General features: G+C 40.2%; 1 protein-coding gene across 1 annotated transcript in view; it reads right to left on the reverse strand.

Moving 5' to 3' along the window:
• The window catches only part of plcxd1.2 (phospholipase C, X domain containing 1, tandem duplicate 2), a 34,164-nt gene extending 21,277 nt beyond the window's left edge, over positions 1 to 12,887 (reverse strand). The window contains exons 1-2 of the mRNA XM_031838131.1: positions 12,508 to 12,887; positions 10,578 to 10,714 (exon numbers count right to left, since the gene is read on the reverse strand). Of these exons, the coding sequence (XP_031693991.1) occupies positions 10,578 to 10,714; positions 12,508 to 12,622 (252 nt within the window). The 5' untranslated portion in view covers positions 12,623 to 12,887. The remainder of the gene's footprint in view (positions 1 to 10,577; positions 10,715 to 12,507) is intronic.
• Positions 12,888 to 20,402: the final 7,515 nt, after the last annotated feature.

A 20,402-nucleotide genomic window follows, 5' to 3' on the forward strand; every position in this document is an offset into this window, starting at 1 on the left:
TAGTCTAGCCCATAGTCCTATAAGGTTAGTATCACACCTCATGTAGTCTAGCCCATAGTCCTATAAGGTTAGTATCACACCTCATGTAGCCTAGCCCATAGTCCTATAAGGTTAGTATCACACCTCATGTAGCCTAGCCCATAGTCCTATAAGGTTAGTATCACACCTCATGTAGCCTAGCCCATAGTCCTATAAGGTTAGTATCACACCTCATGTAGCCTAGCCCATAGTCCTATAAGGTTAGTATCACACCTCATGTAGTCTAGTCCATAGTCCTATAAGGTTAGTATCACACCTCATGTAGTCTAGCCCATAGTCCTATAAGGTTAGTATCACACCTCATGTAGCCTAGTCCATAGTCCTATAAGGTTAGTATCACACCTCATGTAGCCCATAGTCCTATAAGGTTAGTATCACACCTCATGTAGCCCATAGTCCTATAAGGTTAGTATCACACCTCATGTAGCCCATAGTCCTATAAGGTTAGTATCACACCTCATGTAGCCTAGCCCATAGTCCTATAAGGTTAGTATCACACCTCATGTAGTCTAGTCCATAGTCCTATAAGGTTAGTATCACACCTCATGTAGCCCATAGTCCTATAAGGTTAGTATCACACCTCATGTAGCCTAGCCCATAGTCCTATAAGGTTAGTATCACACCTCATGTAGTCTAGCCCATAGTCCTATAAGGTTAGTATCACACCTCATGTAGTCTAGCCCATAGTCCTATAAGGTTAGTATCACACCTCATGTAGTCTAGTCCATAGTCCTATAAGGTTAGTATCACACCTCATGTAGCCCATAGTCCTATAAGGTTAGTATCACACCTCATGTAGCCTAGCCCATAGTCCTATAAGGTTAGTATCACACCTCATGTAGTCTAGCCCATAGTCCTATAAGGTTAGTATCACACCTCATGTAGCCCATAGTCCTATAAGGTTAGTATCACACCTCTTGTAGTCTAGCCCATAGTCCTATAAGGTTAGTATCACACCTCATGTAGTCTAGCCCATAGTCCTATAAGGTTAGTATCACACCTCATGTAGCCCATAGTCCTATAAGGTTAGTATCACACCTCTTGTAGCCCATAGTCCTATAAGGTTAGTATCACACCTCATGTAGCCCATAGTCCTATAAGGTTAGTATCACACCTCATGTAGCCCATAGTCCTATAAGGTTAGTATCACACCTCATGTAGCCCATAGTCCTATAAGGTTAGTATCACACCTCTTGTAGCCTAGCCCATAGTCCTATAAGGTTAGTATCACACCTCATGTAGCCCATAGGCCTATAAGGTTAGTATCACACCTCATGTAGCCCATAGTCCTATATGTTTTAATAAGGTTTGTATTACAACTAAAGTGGCCAAATAACTTTTTTAAATGAAGCACATGAATCCGCTTTCCAAGGGGTGTAGAGCCTAACTGGCAGACATACGCAGAGCGTGAGGTTCCAGTTTGGGGGAGATCATTGGCACCATAAAAATACACCTTTATAAGTAAAGCATTACATGCAGAATTGCATTCGTGGTCATTTTTGATAATGGTGTTTTCCGCTAATTGGTGCTAATAGCCTACTACCATGTGCGCATTGTTGCGCTTATAATGTGAAGAAGTAGCATAATAGTTCAACATTTTAAGCTAAATCTTCTGATCTGTTGCGTCAGCCACATTGCGTAAAACATGTTTTTTGATGGTAGTGGTTGTATTAATTTGGGATCTATCCCTCAACTGTCCTAGACTATGTTTGGATTATTTATTTCTCGCACAGAATGTCGACTTTTATACTATGGGGTATAGTAGATTGACATAGGCTAGTTCTTTTGCTGTACGTTAGGCCTACTCATCTTGTTGGCTGACGAAAAGTAATTGTGGACAGTTCTTCCAATATCTTCAATATGCACCTCGGAATTGGATAAAGACACGTGCAGTTGCATCCCCGATGTGTCCGTCTTCACTTGTAGCCTGTGAGAAAGACCCGATCACATGATGGAGCGCGCAGCACTCAGGGAGAAGGGCACAACGGCCACTGCCCGACAAACGGCATGGATTTTTTTAGGGCACATTACGACCACACAAAGGGGATGTCGCCTTGAAATTCTAGGCATTATCAAGTGCTTGTCTCATTGTGAATGAGAGACTGATGAAGTGTGAACAGCCGGCGCAGAAAACTAAGCAGAGCTCATGCCTTTCAAGTGACTTTTTTCAAATCATCATTAGAGTCTCATCATGCAGCCTTAGAATGTATTAAACATAAAAACGTTTATAGCCCAACATTTGTAGAACAACTAAAGTTACATTAACAACATTAATAACTCTACATGAAGCTTATAGGAGGACCTGTTCCTTTGTTAACCACTCAGAGTGGCAGCAGCTGCACACTCCCTCAAATCTTTTGGAGAAAAGATCCTTTTTATTCAGCTTTGTTCAGTTGAATTCTTCATACTATAAAATAAGATCAAATAATGCCAAGGAATTCTAAGCAAATCTTGTGTGTTAAACGAACTAGTGTTGCCCACAGCCATATGGCATATGTGTGTTAAACGAACTAGTGTTGCCCACAGCCATATGGCATATGTGTGCTAAATGAACTAGTGTTGCCCACAGCCATATGGCATATGTGTGTTAAACGAACTAGTGTTGCCCACAGCCATATGGCATATGTGTGCTAAACGAACTAGTGTTGCCCACAGCCATATGGCATATGTGTGCTAAACGAACTAGTGTTGCCCACAGCCATTTGGCATATGTGTGCTAAACGAACTAGTGTTGCCCACAGCCATTTGGCATATGTGTGCTAAACGAACTAGTGTTGCCCACAGCCATATGGCATATGTGTGCTAAACGAACTAGTGTTGCCCACAGCCATATGGCATATGTGTGCTAAACGAACTAGTGTTGCCCACAGCCATTTGGCATATGTGTGCTAAACGAACTAGTGTTGCCCACAGCCATTTGGCATATGTGTGCTAAACGAACTAGTGTTGCCCACAGCCATTTGGCATATGTGTGCTAAACGAACTAGTGTTGCCCACAGCCATTTGGCATATGTGTGCTAAACGAACTAGTGTTGCCCACAGCCATTTGGCATATGTGTGCTAAACGAACTAGTGTTGCCCACAGCCATTTGGCATATGTGTGCTAAACGAACTAGTGTTGCCCACAGCCATTTGGCATATGTGTGCTAAACGAACTAGTGTTGCCCACAGCCATTTGGCATATGTGTGCTAAACGAACTAGTGTTGCCCACAGCCATTTGGCATATGTGTGCTAAACGAACTAGTGTTGCCCACAGCCATTTGGCATATGTGTGCTAAACGAACTAGTGTTGCCCACAGCCATTTGGCATATGTGTGCTAAACGAACTAGTGTTGCCCACAGCCATTTGGCATATGTGTGCTAAACGAACTAGTGTTGCCCACAGCCATTTGGCATATGTGTGCTAAACGAACTAGTGTTGCCCACAGCCATTTGGCATATGTGTGCTAAACGAACTAGTGTTGCCCACAGCCATTTGGCATATGTGTGCTAAACGAACTAGTGTTGCCCACAGCCATTTGGCATATGTGTGCTAAACGAACTAGTGTTGCCCACAGCCATTTGGCATATGTGTGCTAAACGAACTAGTGTTGCCCACAGCCATTTGGCATATGTGTGCTAAACGAACTAGTGTTGCCCACAGCCATATGGCATATGTGTGCTAAACGAACTAGTGTTGCCCACAGCCATTTGGCATATGTGTGCTAAACGAACTAGTGTTGCCCACAGCCATTTGGCATATGTGTGCTAAACGAACTAGTGTTGCCCACAGCCATATGGCATATGTGTGCTAAACGAACTAGTGTTGCCCACAGCCATTTGGCATATGTGTGCTAAACGAACTAGTGTTGCCCACAGCCATTTGGCATATGTGTGCTAAACGAACTAGTGTTGCCCACAGCCATTTGGCATATGTGTGCTAAACGAACTAGTGTTGCCCACAGCCATTTGGCATATGTGTGGAAGCCAGGAGATACTAAACGAACTAGTGTTGCCCACAGCCATTTGGCATAGCCAGATCAGGACCTAACATGAGGACAACTCAGAGTATGCTATTCTGTTCTTCTGAAAGACAACATTATCTTCATCTCAAGTTTCTTTAGACCTGTCTAAAATAAATAATGGATTTATTGTGATGGTGTAGACTATATTACATGGATTTATTGTGATGGTGTAGACTATATTACATGGATTTATTGTGATGGTGTAGACTATATTACATGGATTTATTGTGATGGTGTAGACTACATTACATGGATTTATTGTGATGGTGTAGGTAGACTACATTACATGGATTTATTGTGATGGTGTAGGTAGACTACATTACATGGATTTATTGTGATGGTGTAGGTAGACTACATTACATGGATTTATTGTGATGGTGTAGACTATATTACATGGATTTATTGTGATGGTGTAGGTATACTATATTACATGGATTTATTGTGATGTGTAGGTAGACTACATTACATGGATTTATTGTGATGGTGTAGGTAGACTACATTACATGGATTTATTGTGATGGTGTAGGTAGACTACATTACATGGAGGGTACTTGTGATGGTGTAGACTATATTACATGGATTTATTGTGATGTGTAGGTAGACTACATTACATGGATTTATTGTGATGGTGTAGACTATATTACATGGATTTATTGTGATGGTGTAGGTATACTATATTACATGGATTTATTGTGATGTGTAGGTAGACTACATTACATGGATTTATTGTGATGGTGTAGACTATATTACATGGATTTATTGTGATGGTGTAGACTATATTACATGGATTTATTGTGATGGTGTAGGTAGATGACATTACATGGATTTACTGTGATGGTGTAGGTAGACTACATTACATGGATTTATTGTGATGGTGTAGACTATATTACATGGATTTATTGTGATGGTGTAGGTAGATGACATTACATGGATTTACTGTGATGGTGTAGGTAGACTACATTACATGGATTTATTGTGATGGTTTAGGTAGACTACATTACATGGATTTATTGTGATGGTTTAGGTAGACTACATTACATGGATTTATTGTGATGGTTTAGGTAGACTACATTACATGGATTTATTAGACTTTTTTAAATGTAGATGTTCCAAAAGGTCTGCATCAGTGGCTTGTAGGCCACAGCCCTATACATGTCAGATGGCCACAGCTAGGTAACTACCAAGCAAGATGATGAAGAAACAATTGAATTCACTTATTGCCAATGCCAGATCTTAGCCAAATGTTTAACTAGCTAGCATAACATATCTAACTAGCTAAGTACACTGCACTAACTGCACTAACTAGTTTCATGGAAACTAGCTAACGTCGTCTGACGGAGATGTGGACATATTTTTATAGAAATAGATAAGATCTTGCTACCACGGAAAGGAAAATACCTGTCGTCTATTTGTGGAAAAATCACCCTGATTAACTCCTTAGTTATATCACAGTTGACCTATTTGCTTATGGTTTTGCCTACACCTAGTGACCTGCTTTTAAATTATATGAACAAAAAATATTCAAGTTAATTTGGAAGGGCAAACCAGACAACATTAAACGGTCCTATTTATATAATGAATATGAATTCGGAGGCAGAAATGATTAAATATTAAAGCATTAGGATCCTCACTAAAGGCTTCAGTCATACAAAAGTTATACATAACTCCAAACTGGTTCTCTAGTCAATTAGTAAGAATGTCTCACCCCATGTTCAAGAATGGCCTTTTTCCCTTTATTCAGGATACAACCTCTCCCTTTATTCAGGATACAACCTCTCCCTTTATTCAGGTTACAACCTCTCCCTTTATTCAGGATACAACCTCTCCCTTTATTCAGGATACAACCTCTCCCTTTATTCAGGATACAACCTCTCCCTTTATTCAGGATACAACCTCTCCCTTTATTCAGGATACAACCTCTCCCTTTATTCAGGATACAACCTCTCCCTTTATTCAGGATACAACCTCTCCCTTTATTCAGGATACAACCTCTCCTTTATTCAGGTTACAACCTCTCCCTTTATTCAGGATACAACCTCTCCCTTTATTCAGGTTACAACCTCTCCCTTTATTCAGGATACAACCTCTCCCTTTATTCAGGTTACAACCTCTCCCTTTATTCAGGATACAACCTCTCCCTTTATTCAGGTTACAACCTCTCCCTTTATTCAGGATACAACCTCTCCCTTTATTCAGGATACAACCTCTCCCTTTATTCAGGTTACAACCTCTCCCTTTATTCAGGATACAACCTCTCCCTTTATTCAGGTTACAACCTCTCCCTTTATTCAGGTTACAACCTCTCCCTTTATTCAGGTTACAACCTCTCCCTTTGTTCAGGTTACAACCTCTCCCTTTATTCAGGTTACAACCTCTCCCTTTATTCAGGTTACAACCTCTCCCTTTATTCAGGTTACAACCTCTCCCTTTGTTCAGGTTACAACCTCTCCCTTTGTGCAGGTTACAACCTCTCCCTTTGTGCAGGTTACAACCTCTCCCTTTGTGCAGGTTACAACCTCTCCCTTTGTGCAGGTTACAACCTCTCCCTTTGTGCAGGTTACAACCTCTCCCTTTGTGCAGGTTACAACCTCTCCCTTTGTGCAGGTTACAACCTCTCCCTTTGTGCAGGTTACAACCTCTCCCTTTGTGCAGGTTACAACCTCTCCCTTTGTGCAGGTTACAACCTCTCCCTTTGTGCAGGTTACAACCTCTCCCTTTGTGCAGGTTACAACCTCTCCCTTTGTGCAGGTTACAACCTCTCCCTTTGTGCAGGTTACAACCTCTCCCTTTGTGCAGGTTACAACCTCTCCCTTTGTTCAGGTTACAACCTCTCCCTTTGTTCAGGTTACAACCTCTCCCTTTGTTCAGGTTACAACCTCTCCCTTTGTTCAGGTTACAACCTCTCCCTTTGTTCAGGTTACAACCTCTCCCTTTGTTCAGGTTACAACCTCTCCCTTTGTTCAGGTTACAACCTCTCCCTTTGTTCAGGTTACAACCTCTCCCTTTGTTCAGGTTACAACCTCTCCCTTTGTTCAGGTTACAACCTCTCCCTTTGTTCAGGTTACAACCTCTCCCTTTGTTCAGGTTACAACCTCTCCCTTTGTTCAGGTTACAACCTCTCCCTTTGTTCAGGTTACAACCTCTCCCTTTGTTCAGGTTACAACCTCTCCCTTTGTTCAGGTTACAACCTCTCCCTTTGTTCAGGTTACAACCTCTCCCTTTGTTCAGGTTACAACCTCTCCCTTTGTTCAGGTTACAACCTCTCCCTTTGTTCAGGTTACAATCTCTCCCTTTGTTCAGATTATAACCTCTCCCTTTGTTCAGGTTACAACTGCTCCCTTTGTTCAGGTTATAACCTCTCCCTTTGTTCAGATTACAACTGCTCCCTTTGTTCAGGTTATAACCTCTCCCTTTGTTCAGATTACAACTGCTCCCTTTGTTCAGATTACAACTGCTCCCTTTGTTCAGATTACAACTGCTCCCTTTGTTCAGATTACAACTGCTCCCTTTGTTCAGATTACAACTGCTCCCTTTGTTCAGATTACAACCTCTCCCTTTGTTCAGATTATAACCTCTCCCTTTGTTCAGGTTATAACCTCTCCCTTTGTTCAGATTATAACCTCTCCCTTTGTTCAGATTATAACCTCTCCCTTTGTTCAGGTTATAACCTCTCCCTTTGTTCAGATTATAACCTCTCCCTTTGTTCAGGTTATAACCTCTCCCTTTGTTCAGATTACAACTGCTCCCTTTGTTCAGATTACAACCTCTCCCTTTGTTCAGGTTATAACCTCTCCCTTTGTTCAGGTTACAACTTCTCCCTTTGTTCAGATTACAACCTCTCCCTTTGTTCAGGTTATAACCTCTCCCTTTGTTCAGATTACAACTTCTCCCTTTGTTCAGATTACAACCTCTCCCTTTGTTCAGGTTATAACCTCTCCCTTTGTTCAGATTACAACCTCTCCCTTTGTTCAGGTTACAACCTCTCCCTTTGTTCAGGTTACAACCTCTCCCTTTGTTCAGGTTACAACCTCTCCCTTTGTTCAGATTACAACCTCTCCCTTTGTTCAGGTTACAACCTCTCCCTTTGTTCAGGTTACAACCTCTCCCTTTGTTCAGGTTACAACCTCTCCCTTTGTTCAGGTTACAACCTCTCCCTTTGTTCAGATTACAACCTCTCCCTTTGTTCAGATTACAAACTCTCCCTTTGTTCAGGTTATAACCTCTCCCTTTGTTCAGATTACAACCTCTCCCTTTGTTCAGGTTATAACCTCTCCCTTTGTTCAGGTTACAACCTCTCCCTTTGTTCAGGTTACAACCTCTCCCTTGTTCAGGTTACAACCTCTCCCTTTGTTCAGGTTACAACCTCTCCCTTTGTTCAGATTACAACCTCTCCCTTTGTTCAGATTACAAACTCTCCCTTTGTTCAGGTTATAACCTCTCCCTTTGTTCAGATTACAACCTCTCCCTTTGTTCAGGTTATAACCTCTCCCTTTGTTCAGATTACAACCTCTCCCTTTGTTCAGATTACAACCTCTCCCTTTGTTCAGGTTACAACCTCTCCCTTTATTCAGGTTACAACCTCTCCCTTTGTTCAGGTTACAACCTCTCCCTTTGTTCAGGTTATAACCTCTCCCTTTGTTCAGATTACAACTGCTCCCTTTGTTCAGATTACAACTGCTCACTTTCGGTTGTTTGAAAAGGAAATAATCTCCAAAATATTGTTATTTTTTAAACAAGCCTTAGAAAGCTGGTTGCAATTTCAGTTTAATCCACCTGAAAGACAGACCAAATAATACAACAAATATTGTGGTTAAACTCAAATATACTAATTGATTTTAAAAAATGAATTTTCCAAAGAAATGTTTAAGGTATAATTTTTGTGAATGATACAAATAGGACTGGTGGAGTTGTCACACATGCAGCTAACACCGACATATGGAAATGTCTGCTCTACCCAAAGTTACAACCAACTAATTGCAGCATTACCACAGAAATGGAAGAGGCAAGTAGAAGGGGAAAAAGTAAGGAACTTGTGTGTCGGCCCTGCACTAAACGGTTAAAGAAGGGTGTGAAAAATAAAAACATATACCAATTTCATTTAAGGACCAAAAAACTGACAGCTGTGCCATATAAATTGCAAAATAGTTGTGAAGAGATGTTCGATGTACCCATTCCATGGCACATGGTTTATGAATTGATACACAAAACAACACCTGAATCAAAACTTCGAATTTTTCAATTTAAATTACTATACAAAATTATTGCAACCAATAGAATGTTATATATATGGAGGACACAATCTTCCCAGCTCTGCAGATTTTGCTGTGAGGAGCCAGTCATTTGATCTTTTATTGTGGTACTGTCCATATGTAGCTCGTTTTTGGTCACAGGTCCACGAATGGCTGAAGAATTGCAACATTTGCCTAGAAATAACGCTGCAGACAGCAATACTGGGTGATTTGAAAAGCCATAGGCAATCAATCAATAATATAATTACTTTGGCAAAAAAATATATTTTTAATTTACAATCTGTAGAAGCTATGAGAATAGAAAGGTTCAGTACTTTTGTGAAGCATCACAGCACAGTTGAAAAATATATGGCAAATGGAAATCCAAAATGGATGGTGTTGAGAGATAGATGGGAGGGGTTGAATGGAGCTGAAGGGTGGGACTAATAACAACAAGATAACACATGTAAAACATACGGGGTCTGTAAAATGTATATAGGTTCAGAAATGTTGTGAAATAGCACAGTTACAAATAGAAATCAACCTGGAGGGACATCAGAAATAGAGGAAGGACTAAAAACAAACATAATATAACTATTGTAAAATAGATTGTGTCTGTAAAACGTGTATAGTATGTATAAACTGAAGGTAGAAGCCTAAGTGTCATTGTTAATTAGTTTACTCCAATTGGGGGAGGGGTGGTGGGGTTTGGGGAATAATAAAGGTATATTCTAAAGAAATGTATGTATATAATGATGTATGCATGGTTTACTGGAATCCTAGTCTTCATAATGATGTATGCATGGTTTACTGGAATCCTAGTCTTCATAATGATGTATGCATGGTTTACTGGAATCCTAGTCTTCATAATGATGTATGCATGGTTTACTGGAATCCTAGTCTTCATAATGATGTATGCATGGTTTACTGGAATCCTAGTCTTCATAATGATATATGCATGGTTTACTGGAATCCTAGTCTTGAGAAGACAGACAGGCAGGCTGTGTTACAGATACTTTAAGTGATGAACCACCATCGTGTGAGATGTTTGGCTGAGAGAGGAAGTGAGAACACTGCCACCACAACTCTGTGGCAACCTACTGCCTAACAACCTGTCTGTCTCCACTATTGTTGCTCAAGCTAATGCTATTCACAACACAACCGTCCATTTTGGTCTCAGACAAGAAGATGGCTATAGCGTTCATACTATGCTCACCCTACCTAGCCATTAGTCGCCTATTCAAAGCCTCCAGGCAAACCTGTTTTTTTTTACAACAGATGTCACGGTATTAGCAGGCCCTGTACCTGCGTGGTAGACCACCTGTAGATAGCAGGTCTGGTGAGGCAGTAGAAGAGACCATCCAGGAGTCTAAAGGTGTCAGACTCAGAGCGGATCAGAGGAGAGTTGATGTCCAGGGAGTAGCTCATAGCATCATGACTTCCTAAATAGGGATGAATGGAAGATTGTAATTTGTTTACCGAGGTAAAGACAGTTTCAGGTTGGATATTCAATCGATATTCGCGCTTTCAAACCTCAATAGCTTTCAAACCACTTGAGCCACAGACTCCAAATAAGTGTCATGATGTTGGGGAAACTGTGCACAACATTGCACAGGTCTTATTTTCACGATTTGGACATTCATTCGCTTTGAAAAAGCTGATAAACATGTGGAAATGTGAGCAGCATTTTGTATTCCTAGTTGAATTAGTTAGGGAGTGTAAACAAAGAACAAACTTTTTTTTATATTTGAATTTAATTTAGCTCCTTGGTCATGTGACCTATTGATCTCACACAAGGTTCAGAATGTCCAATCACTGGGCCAACACATTCCACACCCTTTAGTTAGTCCATTTTCATCTCACAAATTTTACATTACTTTTTCAAACTTCCACATTTCATTAGCTTCTTGGTCATGTGACCTACTGACCATAAACTACTTTCAGAATGTCCACGGACTGGCGGAGACGGGCGCCGCAAAGGATTCTAGTGTGGTAACGCGACCGATCTCAGAGAAGCTGGCAGGAGCCCCGGGGAGAGTTCTCTTTTCTTTGTGAAGGGCGCCCTGGAATGGGTTCGCCCCGAGGGACCCAAGCCCTGGAAAGCTTTGCGCTTTCGGCAGTGTCTGGTGGGCTCTCGCTGGCCCTTGAAAATCCTGGGGAGAGGGTTTAAATCTCGCGCCGGGCCGTACCCATATCCACAGCAGGTCTCCAAGGTGAACAGCCTCTGGCAGGTGGGGAGTTTGACTGGGGTGGTACATCTGTCAAACGGTAACGCAGGTCTCCAAGGTGAACAGCCTCTGGCAGGTGGGGAGTTTGACTGGGGCGGTACACCTGTCAAACGGTAACGCAGGTGTCCTAAGGCGAGCTCAGGGAGGACAGAAACCTCCCGTGGAGCAGAAGGGCAAAAGCTCGCTTGATCTTGATTTTCAGTATGAATACAGACCGTGAAAGCGGAGCCTCATTATGAACCTTGTTTGAGTCCAGTAGGTCACATGACCAAATTGCTATTGAAATTAGAATGTTTACAAAATTAATGTAAAATTGTGTGAGTTTAAAATGGGCAAACTAAAGGGTGTGCAATGTAGAAGGGTAGTCAGTGGGCATTCTGAACCTTGTTTGAGGTCTTTAGGTCACATGACCAAGGAGCTATTGAAATTAGAAACATTGAAAAACAGAAAATGAATGTAAAATTGTGAGATGAAAATGGACAAACTAAAGCGTGTGCAACGTGTAGGGCCACTGAGTGGACATTCTGAACCTTGTTTGAAGTCAGTAGGTCACATGACCAAGGTGCTATTGAAATAAAAAAATGTAAATAAATAATTTAAAATAGTGTGAGATGTGAATCGACAAAAAAAAGTGTGTGCAATGTGTGTCTATCCCATCGGATTAGCTAGAACCAGTTTTGAAAGTTGTAGGAGTAATGGTTAAAGAGCTATTGAAATTGGAAGAATTTGATTTGTCACTATGTTGATGGTCCCTAACTGCTGTTGGTGGATTTAAGGAAAATTACAGGCAATATCCAACCTGAATCTGTCTTTACCTCGGTCATTTGTTTTGTAAAGAAATTGTAATTGTAATGGTTATATACTTATAAATGGTTATATAATTGTAAATTGTAGGGATGGTTATATAATCATGATTAGGCTACAGAATGAAAATAAGGATGAGGATTGTGGACGTTTAATGAATTAACTTAAACATGTACAGTTTGCATGCAGTTGAATAAAGTTACCTGGTATGGCGAGACTTGAAAGAGGCACATCCCACAGCTCCTCGGGCAAACTTGACATCCAGTCCTCATAATTCTGGTTATCCTCATCAGAATACATTGCAACTTCCGTGGACATTCATTCGTGTCAGTGCTCTGTCTGCCGAAGTTCCCACTGACATGCACAAGTCGAAACCCATTGGTTTCTACTCATGACACCACTTCATTGCAAATAATTCCCATCGGTTCCTCTATCAGTTCCAGACGGAAACTCTCAAACCGAAATAGTGACACCTCTATAAAAGCGAACAACAATGTGGGAATATCACCCAAGGTTGCATTTCCTGGTTTCGCTATTGTGTTTGGGCTCGACAGTTTAAAAAAATAAATGCCTTTACTTATTATGACTGACTCTGGATCAACTGTCGCTAGCATTGCTTTAAAACTGAGCGTTGATCCAAACAACAACTGGCTCTAGATCAGTTACTAAGAGGTCGTCAGTACTCATGTCGCTCCGCCTCTGTCACCCCAGAGAGGGTCTAAAAAGTTATTTCCCACAAAATGGCGAAAAAATTGTCATTTCAAATCATCAACACACATAGGGATTGATTTATGTGAGTATTGATAATTTCACTTTTTCATTCTACAGTATTGTGGGTACAAATATTCCTGTAGTAGCTTCCTTTTTATCACACATAATACATTTAGGTCTATAAAATGTGGGATCCATAAATTGGTCTGATACAATCACGCTCAAGTTCAGTTAATGTCATCAGTCATATCTGTTATTTACACAGACAGTAATACTATCCCAAGAGAACAAAATTACCTTAAGAATTAGAATACTGTAGCAATCCTTGCTATGAGTAACGTTACAATTTCCACCACGCGGGTTAGTCTTATTGGCGCAATGTTTACGATGTTTGCCCTTCACGCCAGCGACCCAGGTTCTCATCCACTCCATTCATAATTTTCGAACATGTCAGAAAAGCTCAAATCAAGTATAAACTTAAGTTGCAATTAGATGCATTATTTGCTTTGAACCTGAGGTGTCCTGAAATAGTTTCGCCTGTTCAGAGGAGGAAAGCAGTCCCAGTAGAAACAATGTTAAGATGTGAAGAATGCAGATGTATACAGTGCCTTCAGAAAGTATTTTACACCCCTGAACTTCTTCCACGTTTTGCCAACATTTAAATGTAGATGTTGTGTCACTGGTCTACACATAATATCCCATAATGTCAAAGTGGAATTATGTTTTTGGACATTTTTACAAATGTATAAAAAATTAAAAGCTGTAAGTATTCAATCCCTTTGTTATTTCAAGCCATAAATAAGTTCAGAAGTAAAACTGTGCTTAACAAGTCACATAATAAGTTGCATGGACTGTGTGCAACAGTCTGTACCTCACACATACAATTATCTGTAAGATCCCTAAGTCGAGCAGTGAATTTCAAACACAGATTCAACCACAAAGACCAGGGAGGTTTTCCAATGCTTCACAGAGATGGTGGTGGCTGCATCATGTTATGGGTATGCTTGTCATCGGCAAAGACTAGGGAGTTTTTAGGAACGGAATGGAGCTTAAGTACAGGCAAAATCCTAGAGGAAAACCTGGTTCAATCTGATTTCCACCAGACACTGGGAGATTAATTCACCTTTCAGCAGGACAATAACCTAAAACACAAGGACAAATATAGACTGGAGTTGCTTACCAAGAACATATTGAATGCTCCTGAGTGGCCTAGTTACAGTTTTAACTTAAAGTCGGCTTGAAAATCTATGGCAAGAGTTGAAAATGTCGGTCAAGCATTGATCAACAACCAACTTGACAGAGCTTGAAGAATTTAAAAAAGAATCATGTGCAAATATTGTACAACCCAGGTATGCAAAGCTCTTAGAGACTTACCCAGAAAGACTCCCAGCTGTAATCGCTGCCAAAGGTGATTCTAACATGTATTGTCAGAGGGGTGTGAAAACATCTCTAAATGAGATATTTCTGTATTTCATTTTCAATACATTTGCAAAACAACATGTTTTCAGTTTGTCATTATGGGGTATTGTGTATAGATGGGTAAAACCAACAACATGTTTCAGTTTGTCATTATGGGGTATTGTGTATAGATGGGTAAAACCAACAACATGTTTTCAGTTTGTCATTATGGGGTATTGTGTATAGATGGGTAAAACCAACAACATGTTTTCAGTTTGTCATTATGGGGTATTGTGTATAGATGGGTAAAACCAACAACATGTTTTCAGTTTGTCATTATGGGGTATTGTGTATAGATGGGTAAAACCAACAACATGTTTTCAGTTTGTCATTATGGGGTATTGTGTGTAGATGGGTAAAACCAACAACATGTTTTCAGTTTGTCATTATGAGGTATTGTGTATAGATGGGTAAAACCAACAACATGTTTTCAGTTTGTCATTATGGGGTATTGTGTGTAGATGGGTAAAACCAACAACATGTTTCAGTTTGTCATTATGGGGTATTGTGTGTAGATGGGTAAAACCAACAACATGTTTTCAGTTTGTCATTATGGGGTATTGTGTGTAGATGGGTAAAACCAACAACATGTTTTCAGTTTGTCATTATGAGGTATTGTGTATAGATGGGTAAAACCAACAACATGTTTTCAGTTTGTCATTATGGGGTATTGTGTGTAGATGGGTAAAACCAACAACATGTTTCAGTTTGTCATTATGGGGTATTGTGTGTAGATGGGTAAAACCAACAACATGTTTTCAGTTTGTCATTATGGGGTATTGTGTATAGATGGGTAAAACCAACAACATGTTTTCAGTTTGTCATTATGGGGTATTGTGTATAGATGGGTAAAACCAACAACATGTTTTCAGTTTGTCATTATGAGGTATTGTGTGTAGATGGGTAAAACCAACAACATGTTTTCAGTTTGTCATTATGGGGTATTGTGTGTAGATGGGTAAAACCAACAACATGTTTTCAGTTTGTCATTATGAGGTATTGTGTGTAGATGGGTAAAACCAACAACATGTTTTCAGTTTGTCATTATGGGGTATTGTGTGTAGATGGGTAAAACCAACAACATGTTTCAGTTTGTCATTATGGGGTATTGTGTGTAGATGGGTAAAACCAACATGTTTCAGTTTGTCATTATGGGGTATTGTGTATAGATGGGTAAAACCAACAACATGTTTTCAGTTTGTCATTATGGGGTATTGTGTGTAGATGGGTAAAACCAACAACATGTTTTCAGTTTGTCATTATGGGGTATTGTGTGTAGATGGGTAAAACCAACAACATGTTTTCAGTTTGTCATTATGGGGTACTGTGTGTAGATGGGTAAAACCAACAACATGTTTTCAGTTTGTCATTATGGGGTATTGTGTGTAGATGGGTAAAACCAACAACATGTTTTCAGTTTGTCATTATGGGGTATTGTGTATAGATGGGTAAAACCAACATGTTTCAGTTTGTCATTATGGGGTATTGTGTGTAGATGGGTAAAACCAACAACATGTTTTCAGTTTGTCATTATGGGGTATTGTGTGTAGATGGGTAAAACCAACAACATGTTTTCAGTTTGTCATTATGGGGTATTGTGTGTAGATGGGTAAAACCAACAACATGTTTTCAGTTTGTCATTATGAGGTATTGTGTGTAGATGGGTAAAACCAACAACATGTTTTCAGTTTGTCATTATGGGGTATTGTGTGTAGATGGGTAAAACCAACAACATGTTTTCAGTTTGTCATTATGGGGTATTGTGTGTAGATGGGTAAAACCAACAACATGTTTCAGTTTGTCATTATGGGGTATTGTGTATAGATGGGTAAAAACAACATGTTTTCAGTTTGTCATTATGGGGTATTGTGTGTAGATGGGTAAAACCAACAACATGTTTTCAGTTTGTCATTATGGGGTATTGTGTGTAGATGGGTAAAAACAACATGTTTTCAGTTTGTCATTATGGGGTATTGTGTGTAGATGGGTAAAACCAACAACATGTTTTCAGTTTGTCATTATGGGGTATTGTGTGTAGATGGGTAAAACCAACAACATGTTTTCAGTTTGTCATTATGGGGTATTGTGTGTAGATGGGTAAAAACAACATGTTTTCAGTTTGTCATTATGGGGTATTGTGTGTAGATGGGTAAAAACAACATGTTTTCAGTTTGTCATTATGGGGTATTGTGTGTAGATGGGTAAAACCAACATGTTTTCAGTTTGTCATTATGGGGTATTGTGTGTAGATGGGTAAAAACAACATGTTTCAGTTTGTCATTATGGGGTATTGTGTGTAGATGGGTAAAAACAACATGTTTTCAGTTTGTCATTATGGGGTATTGTGTGTAGATGGGTAAAACCAACAACATGTTTTCAGTTTGTCATTATGGGGTATTGTGTGTAGATGGGTAAAACCAACAACATGTTTTCAGTTTGTCATTATGGGGTATTGTGTGTAGATGGGTAAAACCAACAACATGTTTTCAGTTTGTCATTATGGGGTATTGTGTGTAGATGGGTAAAACCAACAACATGTTTTCAGTTTGTCATTATGAGGTATTGTGTGTAGATGGGTAAAACCAACAACATGTTTTCAGTTTGTCATTATGAGGTATTGTGTGTAGATGGGTAAAACCAACAACATGTTTTCAGTTTGTCATTATGAGGTATTGTGTGTAGATGGGTAAAACCAACAACATGTTTTCAGTTTGTCATTATGGGGTATTGTGTGTAGATGGGTAAAAACAACATGTTTTCAGTTTGTCATTATGGGGTATTGTGTGTAGATGGGTAAAACCAACATGTTTTCAGTTTGTCATTATGGGGTATTGTGTGTAGATGGGTAAAAACAACATGTTTTCAGTTTGTCATTATGGGGTATTGTGTGTAGATGGGTAAAACCAACAACATGTTTTCAGTTTGTCATTATGGGGTATTGTGTGTAGATGGGTAAAACCAACAACATGTTTTCAGTTTGTCATTATGGGGTATTGTGTGTAGATGGGTAAAACCAACAACATGTTTTCAGTTTGTCATTATGGGGTATTGTGTGTAGATGGGTAAAACCAACATGTTTCAGTTTGTCATTATGGGGTATTGTGTATAGATGGGTAAACACAACATGTTTCAGTTTGTCATTATGGGGTATTGTGTATAGATGGGTAAAACCAACAACATGTTTTCAGTTTGTCATTATGGGGTATTGTGTGTAGATGGGTAAAACCAACAACATGTTTTCAGTTTGTCATTATGGGGTATTGTGTATAGATGGGTAAAAACAATGAACTGTTTTATTCAGGCTGCAACAACATGTGGAATAAGGCGAGGGGTATGAATTCTTCCTGAAAATGTTCAACTGTTCTGTTTGAAGTCTGCCTGTGGTGAACTGAAACCACACCCTCATCCAAACTGAAACCACACCCTCCTCCAAACTGAAACCACAACCTCCTCCAAACTGAAACCACACCCTCCTCCAAAACTGAAACCACACCCTCCTCCAAACTGAAACCACACCCTCCTCCAAACATTTGGAACCTTGCCAATGAACCATTTTCACCGATCAATATTTCAGATGACGTCTCACTAGTCATAGAGACTTGTTTGAGTGTTAGCAGCATGTTGTTTAAAGGTCTGAGTGACTTGACCTGTCATTGACCTATGGTTTCATTGTTCTAATCTATTCTATTGCCAGACCTCTGACTTGCTATATTGAGAACTCCATTCCTCTCCGTGATCTCTAAACTGGAATCAACTTTAGAAGGTTTTAAGCTGTAATTACTAGAATAGCCAAAAACACAAGCAGAAATCCAAATCATGTTTTAAGTAAAAACATTTTTGAAGTTGAAGCCTATAAGGTAAACCATTCTGTAGATTGATTCTCTATTCAAAATGCTCTTCCTGTTGTATGAACAGGCTCTCATCTTGTCCATAGGCACAGAGGTGCAGGTCTTTTCAGTAATAATGAAGACATGCATCCACTGTCCCCTATTTAAGGGTGCATACAGTGGGGAGAACAAGTATTTGATACACTGACGATTTTGCAGGTTTTCCTACTTACAAAGCATGTAGATCCAGAAAAATCACAATGTATGATTTTTAAGGTATTCATTTGCATTTTATTGCATGACATAAGTATTTGATACATCAGAAAAGCAGAACTTAATATTTGGTACAGAAACCTTTGTTTGCAATTACAGAGATCATACGTTTCCTGTAGTTCTTGACCAGGTTTGCACACACTGCAGCAGGGATCCATACAGACCTTCTCTAGATCCTTCAGGTTTCGGGGCTGTTGCTGGGTAATACGGACTTTCAGCTCCCTCCAAAGATTTTCTATTGGGTTCAGGTCTGGAGACTGGCTAGGCCACTCCAGGACCTTGAGATGCTTCTTACGGAGCCACTCCTTAGTTGCCCTGGCTGTGTGTTTCGGGTCATTGTCATGCTGGAAGACCCAGCCACGACCCATCTTCAATGCTCTTACTGAGGGAAGGAGGTTGTTGGCCAAGATCTCGCGATACATGGCCCCATCCATCCTCCCCTCAATACGGTGCAGTCGTCCTGTCCCCTTTGCAGAAAAGCATCCCCAAAGAATGATGTTTCCACCTCCATGCTTCACGGTTGGGATGGTGTTCTTGAGGTTGTACTCATCCTTCTTCTTTCTCCAAACACGGCGAGTGGAGTTTAGACCAAAAAGCTCTATTTTTGTCTCATCAGACCACATGACCTTCTCCCATTCCTCCTCTGGATCATCCAGATAGTCATTGGCAAACTTCAGACGGGCCTGGACATGAGCTGGCTTGAGCAGGGGGAACTTGCGTGCGCTGCAGGATTTTAATCCATGACGCCGTAGTGTGTTACTAATGGTTTTCTTTGAGACTGTGGTCCCAGCTCTCTTCAGGTCATTGACCAGGTCCTGCCGTTTAGTTCTGGGCTGATCCCTCACCTTCCTCATGATCATTGATGCCCCACGAGGTGAGATCTTGCATGGAGCCCCCGACCGAGTGTGATTGACCGTCATCTTGAACTTCTTAAATTTTCAAATAATTGCGCCAACAGTTGTTGCATTCCGTCTCTCACAGTTGAAGTGTACCTATGATAAAAATTACAGACCTCTACATGCTTTGTTAGTAGGAAAACCTGCAAAATTGGCAGTGTATCAAATACTTGTTCTCCCCACTGTAGGTCATACCCAGTCTCGTGAAGGGTAAACACATGTCAAGGCCGTTTACTAACCTTTTTTTATGTTGTACGTTTAATCTTTTGCAGAAAAATGCAATGAAAGTATAGAGGGTTACTTTACGCACCGTGAACAGCAATCAGCATTTACCCATCTAGGCCTAGATTCATCCAGAACAAGCATTAACCGGCGATAGCGACACATATCTGATGTTTTGGCGGTGTTGGAGGAGTAGCTTCCTTGGAGCTGTCAAATCTCCCACTCACGTTAGAAGTTCAGAACCAGAACCAATAGTCTGTATAGAAATAATTAGGCTCAAATTGAAAAATATTCAACTAAATAATAAGTATTTCTTGCATCCAAATCGTGGTGTGGATTACATCTCACATGACAGTGTTGGAACAGTGTAAACAAGGCTGCATGAGATTTCTGTTAATACGACTCCATGCAGCCAATGGCAATGTCCGCTTTAGGTGTAATGCCGGGAGCTGCTTGTGGATTTGACAGCTCTAAGGCAGTTCCACCTCCGACACAGTCAGAACAACCACTATACGGACATCAACTAAAGTGGATCTCATTGAATAAAGACCCTATTTTTTATTTTTTACCACCTCATCACTGGTTATACCTCAACTGTTTTACCACTACATCACTGGTCATACCTCAACTGTTTTTACCACTACATCACTGGTTATATCTCAACTGTTTTTATCACTACATCACTGGTCATACCTCAACTGCAGAACAGTC

The sequence above is a fragment of the Oncorhynchus kisutch genome, linkage group LG13 (genome assembly GCF_002021735.2).
Source record: "Oncorhynchus kisutch isolate 150728-3 linkage group LG13, Okis_V2, whole genome shotgun sequence".
Classification (NCBI taxonomy): domain Eukaryota; kingdom Metazoa; phylum Chordata; class Actinopteri; order Salmoniformes; family Salmonidae; genus Oncorhynchus; species Oncorhynchus kisutch.